Here is a 17,282-nt window from a genome sequence, read left to right as displayed (position 1 = left end):
AGGCTTCTTGTGCAAGAACTGTTTTGTGCAAAAGGTCTTGTGCAAGAGCGTGTCCACACTGCCAGTACTTTTGTGCAAGAGCATCCATGGCAGTGTGGACGCTCTCTTGCACAAGAAAGGTCTGGTGGCATTTTAGCCATAGGGGTTTCTTGCACAAGAAACCTGTTACCCATCCACACTAACTTTTTGCGCAAGAGCTCTTCTGTCTTGTGGGGAGAGGAATAACGCTTGTGCAAGAAGCCCTCTGTTCTGATACTTTACTGTAAATTTACTTGTGCAAGAATGCACATGCAGTGTAGATGTAGCCTGGCAGAGCAGCACCCTGTGTGCTTTCCAGTCACCTGCCTCTTGCAGTCAGTTACTTTCAGCAGAGAGCTGGGATTTATCAGCATCTCCCTCTTCAGGCCAAAACCACTGTCCTGTTATGTCAGCTAGAAGCTATCACAGGTATTTGCTGCAGTGCTCTGAAGATTCTCATCAAAACATTGACACTTTTTTGGTAAAAGGTTTTCACATTTTTAGTTTATGAAAATAAGCGAAAGCCTGAAGAAATAAATGGGAGACTTAAAACAAAATTCCCAGGAAAAAAGGCCATGTTTTAACTAGGTCTGGGTTGTAGTTTGTGAAGCTTCATTGTATTTGTGCTGCTACTAAATGCATCAGACTAACTTAACAGAGTATCTATACTTTTGAAGCTGTAATTCTTTGTACAAATACTCACTTTTAAAGCAATTTCATGGGGGGGAAAGTGGCACTTTGAAGCCCTGAGCTCATTGCTTTAGAGATTGTGTGAATCCTGCATACCTTCAAACTCCAAGATCCCATTGGCAGCAGCAAGTTATAGGTGTGAAAGCAAAGCACAATCACATCTTAATCCAGTTCAGGTGAAAACAAGGAGCTGGATTTGATGAGCTAAGTGATCCTGTATTAGCTTGCAACCTGTGGGGTTTTTTCTGATTGTGAAATAAAATGAGGAGTTGGGTGGCACTTACATTTTAGGGTATGCCACTTGACTCCTTGTTTTTGCAGAAACAGACTAACACTGGTACCTCTCTGAAACCTGTGATAAACAGTTATTTTAAAGCGGTTCTGGGAAATACAGTCCAATAAACGCTGGTTGTTGTAAATATTAAATTTGCAACTATCTGCAGATAAAAATCCCCTTTTGGTAACTGCGCCTCAACTCTCCCAAGCATCCAGATTCAGATTTGCATTTACAGATGCCTTAAAAATAACCCTGCTAAAAGACCGAGGGAAGATTCCAATGAACAACGCTAGCATCAGGCTCTTAACAAATCTGTACAGTTAAAATCTATAGCATTCTCCTTGGTTTTCTTCAACTGAAAGCAAGATTTATCCCAAGAGAATTGTAAAGAAATCAAAGCGCTGTATTCTGAAAATGTTATCACCCACGTTAGGATAAGCTGCAATATGCTGGGACTTTCTACTTAGAATACTGGAAACAGCAATAATGGAACACAAAAGCCTTTATCAAACATGTAAACAGTTAGGGTTTCTCTGTACAACAGGTATGTTTGCAGGAGCTTACTCAAAACTGGACAGCTAAGCTCTTTGTCTTTTGCAGGGCAGAGCGTGAGATGCCTCAAGGAATGTGTGTTACACATGGTAAAACTGACATGAAACAAGGGAGAGACTACAAAAACGTTTGCCTTGAAAACTGCTTTGAGTATTTATCTAGTTCAATAATACATATTGTGCCCTGGGTCAAAATACTTTCATAATTAATTCCAAGTGAGTAGGAAAAGAAAAATGGAACGGAGTGGGAAATTTCCTTCAGTCATGTAATACTTAACATTTCTATAGTGCTTTTCAAACAATCCTCACAATGCCCTTTGTTGCTGGGTAAGTTATCTTCCCCCTGTTACTGGTGGGGAAACTGAGGCAAAAGGCAGTCAAGTGACTGGCCCAAGGCCACAACAAGAACAACTGTAGCCATCCTGATAAGAGGAGTTCCTGGTGCCTAGAAGTGCATGCGGACCAGTGCCAAACTCCTCTCTCAACATGTTAGAGAAAGTCTGTGTTAAACTCAGGTCAGGATTAGCAACCATTAGCTCACAAGAACAGTCAGGTTCACAGTGACTGATCTGGGACAGATGTTTTTTGTCCCGTGGAGGAACTTGAAATTTTACACCTAACCTGAAGTGATCACAGTGTGTAATTAACAAATACTACTACAATGGGGTGTTTGACAGCAGTGCCTGGAATGTCAGGGCTGCCACGAAGGAGCCTTTTCTTCTTTCACTCCGTGTCTCAGCTCACCTTGATGAGAACACACAGACAATGAACACACATGCACATACTGTCCACGAGGAGGGAGTGTGGCACATGAACACTTGGCATGAGTCTCTGCACAGCTGCCCTGGCTGCTGGAGCCTGCGCTTTAGGATCTACAGCATCCCGAGCCTCTGACTTCCTTCTTCACGTAATCATGGAGCTTGAATTTGGGCTCGTTGGGCAGCTTCATGGACCTGTGTTTCAGCTCCCTGCAGGAGAGACAGATACAAGGTTATCCCTTTGCCTGTAAAAGGAACCACTAGGAGCAAAACACAAGCAGGAAAACCCTTTACCAATGCCATCTTCAGCTGGACTAGGTTAGGTACTTCGGGGAAGCATGTGATTGAAGTTACACTCAAGTTAGGTTTCATATGTCAAGATAAACACATTTAAGTGCTTTTCTAAATCAAAATCTTACATTCAAGGCAATGTAAAAAAGCTTTAGAATCGACTCATCTTACCCCTTAGACACAATTGGTACCACAAATTAATGGAGTCTGCTTTAATGGTTTTTAAAGGGCCAATTCTAAGAACTTCCCACTTATACAAAAGAAACAAGCACTGGAGGCTGGCTTAAAGAGGGTGCTGTGACTATTTCTGGGTGACAGGTGGGGGCTGATGGTGAAACCAGCTGACTCCTGCTGTACTGTGGAATGCTAAGATAGAGGACAGTGTGGTGGCAAGAGGGAAGATTTTTGGTCGCACTATTTTGTGCCAGTTTGGATTGCCTTCCACCAGGAGAGGCATCAGTAGGCTAATTAACTTACTTTGCAATGGCTGTAAAGGCCAAGTCGACATTCAAGCCGCTTTTTGCGCTGGTCTCCATAAAGGGCACTCCATATTCCTGCAAGACAAGGTATGCATCAATAGGAGACCCATTAATCATGGAGGAATCTCCGTTCAACCCTTCCAGGAGCCGGAACGGGCCATGGGTTCATGCTGTCTGCTTGGTACAAGAGAGCCCATCTCCAGACCGAGCTGCTAACATACCCACCTGACTCCCACTGGTCAGAGTGACAAAGGCTTGGGGACCTGATGCGGCCAAAGAGGGTTCTTGAAGCAAATGTGATAGGGGAGTGTGAGCAGTGAGAAGGAGCTGGGGAAGTGCAAGGAGAGGCAGAGCAAGGCAGAAAAGAAACAAGAAATGAAAAAGCCAAGCAATCTGAGGCAACATCATGCGGGGTTCCTTCTCACTACAGATTGACCTCAGCAGGAACTCTGCAGCACTAGGGGCTCATTATTTAGTTAATCTAGCCTCCCAGCTTAGCAGTAAATGCCACTTTCCCAAGCAAATCTGCAGCACAAGCTATTTTATCTGGGAAAAGCACATACCTTGGCTAATTTCTCTCCATCTTCCCGTTTTACCACTCTGTCCTGGGTAGAGTCCACCTAGCAGCGATAACAAAGAGTAGTTTGCAACAGATCAGAGCAATGTCAGACAAAACTGTGGAGTACAGGCTGATGCTGACATGAATGGTATAGTCATTCACCATTCTCCCCTCCCCAGTTTTACCAGTCAATTACACTTCATTTATCAGAGCTGAGCTAAATGAGGAGGCATCTTTTCTCCTAGATGTGCTGGCAGTGGGTGAGCACAAGGAGAGATAAGGCTGCATTTTCTGTGCCATTTGTTGCTCTGTGAACAAGGGTATATGGGCTAATACTCAGAGCAAGCGAGAACTGGGACTTGGGTTCCATCTATAGCTGTCATTAACTTGAGCTTGATTAAACCCTCTTAGCCATTCAGTTTCCCACTACTTCCCTGGGTTGCAAGCGGGATGCGAAACATCACTAACTTCTGCCTGATGAATGCCTTGAGATCCTTAAATGAAGGCTCAATAGGTGGGCAGGGTTGATAGCCCACACAGGTTCTCTATTGCCTCTCTTGCTGGTGATTTCTTGCAAGACTAGTATTTTCGAGTCGGGAGAACCGTAGACTGAATCCAGAACACACCTGGTTTCAGTTCCAGAGAGAGATTAAAGCCACACTTATGCAAGGAGAGTCTCCTGCCATGAATGGATGGAGTTGCAGGGCTTCCCTAAACAGAGTCAACAGGGCAACAAGCACATATCTGATGTTCTGCAATCAAACCCAGGTCAACCACTCAGTCACTGCTCTCTGGATAAAGGAGTCATGAGTGGGGGCTAGTGGAGCAGAGCTATGTACCCTTAGGGTGTGGAAGAGCAGGCGGAGTGGAAATTAAATTGAACAATTCCAGACAGGCTCTCCAAAGTGATCACTTCAAAGATGTCCCTACTGCCACCCAGGAATGAACAAGAGAACCACTGGTCTATGAATACCACAGCATAACCATGCAGATTCCAGTCAGACTCATCCCACACCTGACAATGCAATAAACAAAAAGTGTTTGTAACACGCCTAGGTCAGCAGAAACAGCCAGCCCTGGTCAGAGTTGGCCGCTGGTTCCCAGCTGCAGTCCCCTCCCCGGTAACAGGAAACAGAAAGGCTAAGGCGGGATTGGTAGGTGAGACAATCTGGCTGAAAACAAGAGGGATTCTTTTCATTCCAGAAGCTTTACTTGCAATTCACTATTCCTGGGAGGGATTCTATAATGTTCTTGCAAATCAGCTCTTAGGGTACAAAGAAGAGCTCAGGCTGATTGGAGACAAAATTGAAGTCTGGCAGCAGAGAAGAATATGACAAGCGTGCATGACTTTGGCTAGCACAGTTCCCTCTTGAACCCATGGAAATAAGGCCAGGGCTGCTAGAGAAATGCCAAGCTGCTTGCATCCAGAGGGCACCTGGCCTTGCTGGGAGCTGCCCAGGTTGAGGATGTCTTCAGCTGGGATCTATGTTAGCTCATGTGAACTGGTTTCAGCCCAATGACTCCTGGCCACCCAACTAAGGTATTCTGGTGTTTAGCACTAAGGAGAAAGAAGGTGGGGGCCTGTCCATCTAGATCTCTGCTTCTTAGGGGGGAAAGCAAGTGCTGAGACCACCCTCAAAGATGCATGATCATTGCAAGATCTCCACAGGCAGGGACTGACATACTTCCAGACTCTTCCGAACACCTCTTCGCTCTTCCCACTAAAGGGAAGAAACTCTCCCCCATGCATGTCAGTAAAGCAGATCTCCAGACAGGCCTGTGTGTTCCATGCTGACTGCGGGGGGCATGTTCCTCTGGAGACTGCTGATAGTGACTACTACCTAGTGACCCAAACTCTGGCCAAGTAAGAACTCACTGGCTCGGCCTGGGCTGCACTTAGGAAAGAGGATATCTATTGTGGTCTTTGGATACGTGAAAGGCTGCCATAAAAAGGAGCGAGAAACGTTCTCTTTTGCCACAGTGGGCAGGACAAAGGGCAATGGGTTCAAACTTCAGCACAGCAGACCTAGATTAAACCTTAAGAAAAGCTCCCCAACTACAAGATCAGTAGGAGAATGGAACTGAGACCTCGGGCAATTGTGGAAGCTCCTTCATGGGAGGTTTTCAGAAGGAGGCTGGAGAGTCGTCTGTCTTGGAGGGTTTAGGCACAACAAATCTTGGGAGGAGGTCAGATGGCTCCCTTCAGACCTGAAGGTTCTGTGCATCTAGGAGTCTAAACTTAGGTCAAATAGCTACATTGCTCAAGGCAGTGAAGAATTTTGTGCCCTGTGAAATGTCATGAGGTCAGGCTCACCTACTGTAGACGCAAATCAATGGAAGAATTCTTCCACTGACAGCTACCTGCCTCTTGGGGAGGGAGTGGATTTATTACAATGATGAAGCCACCCGTCACTGAAGTAAGGTCCTGCACCACAGTGGCATATAGGGGCTTGCAGCTCACATTCCTCCCAGCTGAAGCCAGCAAAATCTGCAAGCGGAGTGGGCCCAATATCTGCAAGGTGCCTTGGAGCAAAGACGTGATAGATCCCCAAAGCAGCCCTAACTCTTATGCTGACATCAGGCAATGATGTAACAAAGCAAAGAAACGGGGGAAGTATTACAAATCTTGGTTCTCCAAACTGTCTGAGGCAGAGGAGCAGGGCTCTGCTTACTTGCCTTGAGATGGAATGGATAGACCTCCCCAGACACAGGGCCCAACCCACCTCCATGTCAGTACCAGGGGATCTCACCCATCCTAGGGTCACTCGCATAGCTGGTCCGTTGGATACCCCGAAAAGGAGTCCAGATAGTTTGTAAGGGTCAGGGAATTGAGCAGCTAACATTACAGCACATCGTGGGCAGGGCACTGCCAGTCTCTGCCCCCCATAGCCTAATTCTCCTGACTGCATTTACAAAGAGCTTTACTGACGGTCCCACAGCACCAGAAGCTTCCAGGGGAGATTCCCCAGCTTTAAAGGATGTCTGTGTCAGGGAGTGTAAGGAAGCAAAGCAGATTTCCTGCCCAATCATGATGGGGGCATGCCCAGGCTCCTAAGGGCCCCCAAGATTTCATGCCAGTGTGAGGCTTTGAACCCATATCTGCAGATGGCAAATGCCTGCTATGGCCCCCTCATAGGCCCAGGGTGTGCTGGATCAATCTTGCAGCAAGAGTGTGTGACTGCTCAGAAACTCACTTGGCTCGTGGCCGGACCCAAACTCACCTTATTTCCCAGCAGCATGAGGACCGCATCTTGCTGTGCATATTCATGAATCTCGGACAGCCATGCCTAGGAAGGAAACAACAGAGGCTGCACAACCTGGCCAGAGAGAGTTCTAGACGGAGGAACTCTGAGAGGGAGCAGGATCACAAATCTACCCCTTTCTCAGGCTTCCCAACTGGGGGATATGCCCAGCCCTGGGGGTGAGAGATGTCTGTTCCATTCACTTTGTGTGCACATCGTAGCTGACGACCGTGTTTTGGGTCTATACACATAATTGTGGCCTTTCCTCCAAGATCAAATTCAGTAGCCCTTTAATGTCTCATTGAGGGACCTGCAGAGAGAAACACAATCCTCCAGGGCGCATGGATTTCCTATAACCATGAAGAGCCAGGCTATACAACCTGCTAGAAGAAGAGTGGGTAAATCTCATCTCCACCCCCTTCCCCGGGGTGCAATTCAGCCCCGTAGAGTGTAGCCCTTTCCCCCCTCCACCTGGACTGCAGCTTCTAGTTGAAAGGGGCTGGACAGCTGGGTGACTAATTAAATCTTGACAGGAAAAAAGACCGGTTTCTGTCTGCAAGGCTGTGTAGGAACAAGAGCACATTGCTGTTGTTCAGAGAGCAGCTCTTTGACTGCAGCCACCTCAGCATTAACGAGAGGCACCCCCTGCTGGACCCCTCATTAAGGCTCAGCATACTTCCCCTGTAGGGGCAGTGGGAGGAGGTCGAAGAAGAATTCCCATCAGTAACCCACGGAGGCGGCGACTAAGGGTTGGTTTCCTTAAGAGGTGAAATTATCAGAACTGGATTCCAAATGCCTCCACTCAGGGGATTCCGCAGGGGAAAGTGGCAAAGCTTATACAACCACCTGCAATGCAGCCAGCGCCCCGGTATGGGTACAGCCCAAGGAGCAGCTCCTCTCTCTTACCGGTTTGGAGGGCAGCCATCATCCTCTCCTCCTCTGCATGCTGACTAGATAAGACAACAGCAAGAGGGACACGGGACTGGAACTAGAGGGGCTGACCCCTCCCCCCCAGCTTGAAGTAGGAACAACCCAAACACACGGCTTCCACCTTCAGCACCCCACACCATACACATTGTTCCAGCACCTCTGGGAGTGGGTCTCGTGCAAAGCACATTCAATTTCAGGCACTCCCATGTGCTGCCTCTGCCAGTGTAACCTATATGCAGGGACAATGGGTGTGTGTAAGGAGGGCCACTTAAAGGGGCAAGGAGGGGGCACCCCATTTAGCAATTAAAATTTTGGTGGAGTCGGTGCACCTCTCAAGTGCTACTACGAGTTCCAATGCCTCCATGTCAGACCAAAGAACTGAGAAAGGGCATTTGCTGTCCCGTACAAACGTCACCCTCATCCCCATTGTATCTGACTTGCCCAAGGTCACGCCCGGCCAGGAACAGAACCCAGGAGTGCTGACTCACAATCTTGGTGCTGACCATACTGTTGTCGAGTTCATGTGCCAAACCCTGGCTTGCAGACCAGCATCTGCTTTTGATACTGACTGTTGCTCAGAGAATCACTTTTACTGACTTCAGTTCAGACTTTGCACCCAAGACAACAGCTTTTCTGACCCTGCTTCTGATGTAGTCTGACAACAGTCACTCAGAATTAGGGACCCCTGTAGCTCCTCTAAAACAAAATTGATCAATTTCTATCTTGATGGCCATTTGAGCCACATGCTTATTCCCCGTGCTGCTCTTCCTGTGCTTCCTCTGAAGACCAAAATTAACATCTCTCATCCATGAATGCAGCTTTGTTAGAAAAAAAAATTCACCATTCAAATCAGAAAAAAAGATCTCAAGGCCTCTAATTTTCCTGCAGACCTTAATTTCAGATCTCGTTTAAAACGGGTCTTCGAGGCTGTGCTTCAGTAAGTGATTCTTTCCAGCCGGTGCCTATCACTCTCCAATACAGCCCAGAGACGGCGGGAGCATCAACACATTATTATTAGCTCTGCACTGGCTGATACAGCTCTTTCGGAAATGCATTTGCTACACTGTTGTTTAAAATCCCCGACACGCTTAATAGCCTGTCCCAGAGGCCCTTGCTGGGTAAATTCAATAATCAGGTTTTATCTCACTTCACATTGAAGGTCTGGGCTGGAATTAAAGTTCCTTGTCCTCCAAGAAGGGGCCTTTAATCGGATTTTTTTCTTTTCCTTGAGGGGTTGGCGTTTTGACCATCTCGACTTATCAGTTCTACATTGCCTGGCTTTCCAGTTCCGAGTCCAGCCCCAGATGGTTCTCTGACGGCATGAGAGGCCAGCAGGGCCTTAGAAAATACCACCACCGCTCCTGTCCATGGGGCTGGAGCTTCATCCCTCCGCAGCTGACCAAGAGCAGAATTGATTAACAGGAGGTGGTTCTGTTCTCATGGCTGGAGAGAGAGTGCCAGGTGCTCTCCATTCAGAATGCCGCCGGCCCCCCCCCCTTAAGACTGTTGCACCACTGCCAACACTGTACACTCAGGTCTAGTGCACATGCTGCCGGCAGATACGGCTCACACTGTGGCCTGGCAGGACATCAAGCAGCAGCTAAGCACATCCAGGATCAAGCCCCCTGAGTGGACCAGATCCCCTATGCACCACTTCTCTCTGAAAGTGGTTGGAACCATTAACCCCCGTGTTATGTAGAGCAGCCCCCTACAGCACAGGAGCTGCGAGCTCCGTTTTGGTTTTGGGAACCCCATGCTGTATGTCCGCTTCTGTTCCCAGTGTCACCCTTCGAGGACGCGGTGCTGTTGTACTGTGCTGGTCCCAGAGATAAAGTGGGAAAAGTGTTTTTTTTGTTTTTTTTTTATTGGCCCAACTTCTGGTGATGAGATACAAATTTCCACGCTACATGGAGCTCCTCCGCAGGGCTGGGAAAGATGCCCCCGGCGTCACAGCTGTAGGCAAGGGGGAGCAGGGTGTATAACGTGAGGAGCTAACACATTGGCTCTCTTGTAGCATATAGGAAATAGCGGGGGGGGGGAGGGGGGTGTTCTGCAGCAGTGGGGTTCCCTACCTGCAGTGAAGCGATGGATCCCACGCATAGCTCTAGTCTGGCACCCGCCCACCTTGCTTCATGGCTGGCACAAGCAGAGCAGTCAGTGCTGGCTGTGGCAGCGATGGCATTTGTGATGCGAAAACCAGTCTGTGCTTGGCTATCCAACTCATCAGGGCTGTCTGGCTGGAGCCGCTATCAGTGACCTGCTCCCGGCCAGTGAGGGCAACTTCCAGGGGAGACCCTTTTGTTTCCAGTTCCTAAGCCAGCCAGTCCCATGTATTTCATGGTATTAAGGTCGAGTGGTGGCAGACTCCCCCCACATGAACTCAAGTCACTTTCAGGACCCCAATCTGATTAGGAAATAGCACGTCACACCCCTCATTTTACTTTTCATCGTTTGTACTAGTGAGCCCTGGATACATTTTGCACCCAGGTCCCACTTCTGCAGACTGCCCCATTCAGCAAAGCACGTAACTGTGTCCTTATGTTGCATTGAAGTCAGTGGATGTGAGCATTTGATGAATGAAGACCAGTCTCATCAGTTTCACTCATTCTCCTGTTCCCAGCAGGCTGGGGTTGGGTTCCCAGCACTGCTGGAGAAGATTTCAACCCCCAAATTAGAATCCACATGACAGTCAGATTTAACAAAGAAAAAAAAATCACAAAAACGCTCCAGTGTCTAGGAGGCCATTAAAGAGATTTAAAAGATTATGTAAATCTTAGGCCCTAGACCACCTCATCCATATTCCAGGGAACATCAACTTCGTTACAGTAACGGATCATTAAGGATATAGCATAACAAAGGGGCTGAACAGCAGGACCTACTTACCCGCTGAATTCAGTGAGAGCATTCGGGCGAGTCAAGTTACTTGTGTGCACATAGCAGCAAGATCCAGGCCATCCTGAGAAAACTTTTGAAATGGGACGTTTGTCCAAAACGGGTCAGATTATTCTGTACAGAAATAGGCCAGGGAATTCTCAATGTGGGTCATATGCTGCTGTTGCTGGCCTCAGCATACAGTGATTTTCTCGGTGAATTTGTCCTGGCTGCCTTGTAGTACAGCTGTTCTGCCAAACGCCCCATCGATAATTCAATCTGATCTCGTATGGTGAACCCAGGTTGTCAAACAAGATAGAGAGCGGCTCTCTGTTGGCTCCGTATAATTGACCGGATTGACCATGCAGTTCACATCTTCCATGGTAACAGGCTGTGATCCTCTCTTGCTAACACTTTATAGCACAATGCTCTCCGTCCTCTCTAACAATGCCCATTTCAGGGATGTCTCTGCAGTCCGTCATTCACATCTCTGCAGTCCGATTCCCTGTCTGTTAAACATACAAGTCAGGGGTTTTGGCCTGAGGAACACAACATAGCCACTTCCCTGCTTGTGCTAAAGACAGCGCTCTTGTTTACTGACTTACCTGAGCAGAGTAAGCAGATGTGACCCTGCCCTTCCCAAGCACATACACCTGCTCGGTGCACTGGCTGCAAAGGCAAGCCACAGGGTTGGTGCATTTGGGGGTGATCCCATCACACAGCAGCTCAGAGCTGGTGCCACCTGGGAGCTACTGGCTGAGCAGCAGCAGGTGGTGTGCAATGTGGGTAGGATGTTCCAAGACTGCTTAGTCCAGGCTAAGAGCGAGAGACACCCTGCAGAGTGATACTAAACCACACAGGGTCTGTCAGTTTTGGAGCCAGAGACAATCAGAGCATTTGCCTGTGTCCAGCAGCCTCGATGCGTCTGTCCATTCCTACCAAGCAAAACCTGAGTGTAGTCCTGTTAGAGACACCAGCCCGCAGCTGCAGGGAAGAGGAGCTGTGGCTTTCATATTGGAGACGCTGCTGCGCCCTCTCACCCCTGACACACAGAAGCTGTCCCCGAGCCCGACATGCCGTCACTTTTATGGCTAGAATTTCAGAGGTGTTTGGAAACTCCATCAAACCCTTTCCTTGCTGGGCTGTGGAGAGTTCGCATTTGAAATGATTTTCAAAAAGGCCTTTGATGGCTCCCTCCTTCCCCCGCGAGACTCGGCCAGCACAGAAATTCCATATTAATGGGGGAGGCAAAGTGTTGTGGATCAGAAGGGAGAGCGCACGCAAAGGACAGGAATCAATGGTGAAGTCTAGTGCTGCGGGGCTAACAGGACTAGACTTGGGGCCATGCTAGGCCTTGGGCTGTTTAATGGATTGGCCAGGGGAGCAGGTGGAAATGGGGGGGAGAGGGGATGTCTTATGGACCTAATGTTAATGAAACCATTGCTCACTGTTACAACCCTAAACAGTTCAGCATGGCTCAGGGCTCTGTGCAGAGTTACTGCTGCTGACTCCCACCGCTAAAACTAGGGATGTGAAAGGTTAACTGGTTAACCAGTATGCATCCCCCTTAATGGGGGATGTTTACTTGTTCCGGTTAACGAGTGACCGGGGGCAGGGGTGGGGGAAGGCTGGAGCAGCTCTCTGCCTGACGTGGGCAGGAGGCTGCTCCAGCCCTGTAGAGGATCCATCGCAGACTTGCTGCTCCCATTTGGAGCAGCCTCTGTCTGCGACAGGCCCGAGTGTCCAAAGCAGCCTCTGTTCATGGGAATCCTGGCCTGCCGCAAACAGGAGTTGCTGTGGCAGGGACTGGGAGCCAGCAACCAGCCCCAATGTGGGACTCTGAGTGGGAGCCCTGCAGGCTGGGGACGGTTCCAGCCATGCTGAAGTGGTCTCCCACCGGTTTCCTGCTTTGTTAACGGGTTAAACATTAGGTTAACATGTTTAATCGGTTAACTGATTAACCAGGATTTTATCCCTAGCAACAACCACCCTGGAAATCTGTTTATCCAGAAAATGAAGGGAACCCAGCTACAGCCTTTGCAGTGTGAAGTATTAAGCCAGGCTGTCAGTGTATCCAAGCCCCTTATTCCCTTCAGCTGGAGGGACCATGGCCTGAAAAGGTGTGGACCTGCCAGAGCCTTTTCCAGGGGAAGCTCCTATTGGTTAGAGGGCAGACGGTATTAGCTCTCCTTTTGGGGCTGGTTTACAGAGTCGGATCCTATTTTCGGGAAGACAAACCAAGATGAATGCCCCCAATAGAAAGGCAAAGGCCAACTCCAGAATACAGCATCTGTCTCCGAGGCCGACTCTCACATGCAACCTTGCCCCGTACACAGTGTGAATAGCTTCTCTGCAGCCTGGCAAACTCCCACCTCCAAGTGACTCTCCCTTGTCGACACTACAGGGAACCAGACACCCCAAAGTGAGACCTGCCAGAGGGCCTGCACAACTTCCTCGTCTGTTCTCTCTGGGCGGCTGAGCAGCGGTCAACAAGACTTTGAGCATTTCACAGCCTATGATGTCGGAGGCTCAGCAACTTGGCTCAGGTAAGCGTTTTAAAGCTCACATGTGATGCTAGGCCCTCCCAGATCATTTGGGGTCACACTTAACTGCTCCCCCCATGTAGTCCAAGGCCCTGGTGACCCCTCTGCGGTTGCTGGATTGTTGCTATTTTCTTTTTCAGATTCTAAAGTGACTCCTATTCTCTGTTTCTAAACGTGGTTAAAAGCGCCACAGACCAGGTTAGTCCCTGGTGTAAATGCTCTGGATTTGCTAGAGATGAACTGGGCTCTTTATACAGAAAAATGACGAGTGCTTTTTAAAATACTCTGAACAATCTTTTCTTCAGGGGCATTTGGCTCCTAGGACCAGCGATACCTCTTTGCTTCACTAGATGGGGCTGGAGACGTGGCAGATCTCACAGAGGATGCATTGGGGGGCAGGGAATTGCCCCGTGACAGTCCTGTCTGGCTAAGCTGCGCGGGGAAATGGCATCAGCCCGCTCCTGGGACAATGCCCAGCTGCGCCTCCGGACAGCAACACTCTTACTCCCCACCAGGGTCTCAGTGCCTATGCAGTGCTGTGGCTGGATTTAATACTGCCCTTCAGCCAGCCTCTAAGCTACGGGGCGGACATGGCTCCTACCACAGTGTCACTGCACTATATGCCACACATACACTGGAGTCCTCCCCCAGCAATGCCCAGTCTGCTCTCCAGCCATCACCTGACTTGTCTCTGGCCAGGGACCCATATCCCACTCACCGCTGCTGAGGGCTGTCTGGCTCCTTGCCTTACACTGTCATCTCCCCAGAAGGCCAGCGCCTGTGTGTCGCTCTCCCCCCAGGGCTACAGCTCTGCATTGCCAGCAGATACATGTTACCCACAGCTCCTGCCAGCAAGCACCGTGCTCCTCACGGTAAAACCCTCCCACAGAAACACCAAGCCAATGGAAGTTCCTGTGCACATGCTAGAAGCTTCCCAGAGATCACCCATCCACCTCCCAGGCCCCTAGCAGGCAATCTTCCATCCCCACCCTGGGTTGATGGTTGAGTCCATGTGGGGACCAGAGGGCAGGCTCGGAGCCTGTTCGCAGCCAGCCTTCTCCACTAAAAGCCCTTTCTTGGTCAGTTGCATCCTGGAAACCCCAGGCTGAAGTGGCCTGGGCCAGCCTCCCTGGGCTGGTCGCCACCTGAGTGATTCACCTGCTCGGTAAGGATGTAAAATCCAGTTTAATCAGTTAATCGTTAAATGTTAAGTTTAATTAGTTAACTGCTTAAATGGGTGCACTTGGGGCTCCTCCAGCCTGGCCTGGCCTGCTGCATTGTGGCAAAGGCCTGGCTGCCCTTTAGCCATTCACATTCTGACTGCTCAGCCCACGCTCGTTTGGGAGCCTGGTCGAGCTGGGCTGACCCTTCCTTGAAGCCGTTCACAGCCCCTGGCCCATACAGCTACATAACCTTACTACCCTCTGGCCCCCAGACCCATGGCCTGGAGCAGTAGTGCCCTGTGGCAGGCAGGCTTCAAAAGGCAAAGGCCGGGGGGCAGCATAGAGCCCCCTTTTCAGCTAATAGCAAAGTCGGTTTCCCATCACCCACCTGGGGCTGGAGCACTACTGCCCCCTGCTGCATCAGTGTAGGGTAACCCCCGGCTGTAGGGGAAGCAGGCTGAGGAACCCGTCGCTGACTAAGGTCTGGAGTCCCGCAGCATTTTTAATGAACTGATTGATTGGCCTGGGCTGAAGCGAAAGGCAGAGGCAATCCTACAGAGCCCAGCCAGCACACTACCTGAGCCACATAAGGACAGGCAGGAGTGGAACGGACGAGGAAGTTGATGCCACGCTTATCTGAATCTGACAGCTTCATTATCACCAGGGTCAGGGTGCGACCCAGAGCGACTGGTTGACAGAAGCAGTTAGAGCGTGTGACTCAAATGCAAAGGCAAAGACATCAGGTTGTCAGCTGCCAGGGAAGGAGGGAGGAGCTATGACCACAGGACATGTGGCAAGACAGCACCAGGCAAGGTGCCATGAAATGCAGGGCTGACCCTCTTCCTGAGTCAGAGACCTGGTTACTGAGTTTTGTGAAGAGTCTGCTAACGTCACTGGGCACCGAACTCAGCAATGCACACAGCAATTTACAGCAGCAGGGCCCCTGATAGCAACTCAGTGTAAACCCACCGATTACAGTTCAAAAGGTGGGGCACCAAAGACTGCGGCACTTTGAAAGGGGATCACTAAGCCTGAAAATATGAGAATCGCTTATTTCAGACATTGGGCCCAGGAGCAATTCTGTGCATTTTAAAAGGTGACAGGAAATGCTAAGTGATTAACTCCGTGACTGAGCTCCTGAATGAACAGCCTTTCATCGGAGCATAATAGTCTCTGAAAAAAAAATCCTATTTAGGGTCAGCGTCAGTTACCCAGGCTATGAATGGGCCACATGCGTGGGTGGTAACCCTTGGGGAAGCTGTGAATCGGTGTATTTCAATGCCAGAGAGGATGCAGCATTACACCGAGTTTTACAAAATGGATTGTTTTGAGGAAAGATTTCATCCCACCAGTCAAACTCCTTTGCATACAGAGCTTGGGCTTACTGTCCCCCCTCCCCCAACAGTCAGTTTGCCACCTCCACCGAAAAGATTTTTTCGCACGCGTTTGACACAATCAGCGGCTGCTCTTGGCTGAGCAGACAGGGCGTTTCAAGTTTTGGCTGCGGTACATGAGGCTGAGCTAAAGGCAGACTTGATCAGAATAATTAAAATGGCAGCAATCGGTGGGCTCGCCTGTGCAGCTTAGTCTATTCCATGGCTGGCCAGTCAACACAGGGTGGCATTTCTGAAGACCACAAGTGAAGACAATCCACCACGCAGGTCTTTGCAGCCAGGTCATAGTCACGGGAAAGGCATTGAGACCTTGGGATCTTCCAAGCAGCCTTTAGATTCACCTCAGCATCCTCTCCGTCACTGACTTATGTTATGCAAGCTTCATGGTACTTTGTGGCCTTCATTAAAATCTTAGAGAGAGCCCACAATGGACCCAGCCCAAAGCCAAGTCTCTGAGGCACATTGGAACAATAGAAGCTCCCGAAGCAAGCCTGAACCGCTCAGCAGAAATGTCCTGGAGCAGGGCTGGAGACCAGCTTTTTCCCCTGGGGGATCAGGAGCAGCATGAAAAGCTGCTGCCCTGGGGTTGGTTTCTCTGGCCCAGCAGCGGTGGGAGTGAACTGCAGCTGACTGTGCTGTCTGAAGCATGCTTTTGAGAGGCATGATCCTACCACGTTCGCAAAACTGTAGGGTAGCAAATCCCCCCCACCCGTGTCCCTCTGTAGCAAAGCTGCTGAGAAGGGAGACAAGCTTCAGAGAAGTCACTGCATTAACAGCACAGAACAGTTCTGGGCCTGTTACTTTATGATCGATGAAAGAGCACCTGGCACTGGATCGAATCTGTCTGAATCCCTGCCCCAGCAGGTCCTCCAGTCCACATCCCTGAGAGCTAAGAGGACAGGCGGCCAGGACGTCTTGCTGCTGCAAACAGGAGGCCAGTGGCACAAAGGCCACACTAGAGCAGCGGGGTTGAAAGGAAAGTGCGGGTAGGCAGGCCCTGGAAGGGCCGTGCTTGCTCCTCTTGGACAAGCTATAAAACCCCTGGATGTGCCTATGATGCTGAGGAGATCTGGCTCACCTGTGTATGCGTGACAGGCTGCACAAGCCAAGGGGCCCAGTAGGCAGGCAAGTACTATTGATCCCATTTTGCAGATGAGAACACAGAGACAGAGTGAGGTGGGAACGCAGGCAGGGAGAGGGAATTCACTGGGCTGATGTTTTACTAGGAAACCCCCGTCCCGCTGCTAACTGTGAAGAGCAGCACCACGTTTTTACATGTCCACTGCACATGCAGCCCCCAGCAGCCCAGTGCCTCATTGAACCGTTCATGGGCACTGGCTCAGAGGAACTCTGTCCCCCCACTCTCTCCCATCTACTCAGCAGGAGTCCAGAGTTGCTTGATTGGAAGACTGGAGCATGGAGCCGAGTTTTGGAACTGAGCCAAAGGAAGCCAGCTACTGTGAGGCTCCCCCACTGCCATGACATTAACTGCGCGGTGAGTTGTTGCAAAACGGCT

The 17,282-nt window shown here is 49.8% G+C and overlaps 1 protein-coding gene across 1 annotated transcript in view; it reads right to left on the bottom strand.

Annotated features, from left to right (window-relative positions):
* Positions 1 to 1,014: 1,014 nt before the first annotated feature.
* RAB26 (RAB26, member RAS oncogene family) overlaps positions 1,015 to 17,282 on the bottom strand; it is a 201,739-nt gene continuing 185,471 nt past the window's right edge. Inside the window, exons 6-9 of the mRNA XM_075899858.1 lie at positions 6,845 to 6,910; positions 3,628 to 3,684; positions 3,063 to 3,139; positions 1,015 to 2,504 (exon numbers count right to left, since the gene is read on the bottom strand). Of these exons, the coding sequence (XP_075755973.1) occupies positions 2,402 to 2,504; positions 3,063 to 3,139; positions 3,628 to 3,684; positions 6,845 to 6,910 (303 nt within the window). The 3' untranslated portion in view covers positions 1,015 to 2,401. The remainder of the gene's footprint in view (positions 2,505 to 3,062; positions 3,140 to 3,627; positions 3,685 to 6,844; positions 6,911 to 17,282) is intronic.

The sequence above is a fragment of the Pelodiscus sinensis genome, chromosome 16 (assembly GCF_049634645.1).
Source record: "Pelodiscus sinensis isolate JC-2024 chromosome 16, ASM4963464v1, whole genome shotgun sequence".
Classification (NCBI taxonomy): domain Eukaryota; kingdom Metazoa; phylum Chordata; order Testudines; family Trionychidae; genus Pelodiscus; species Pelodiscus sinensis.
This window is presented reverse-complemented; position numbering and strand designations above follow the sequence as displayed.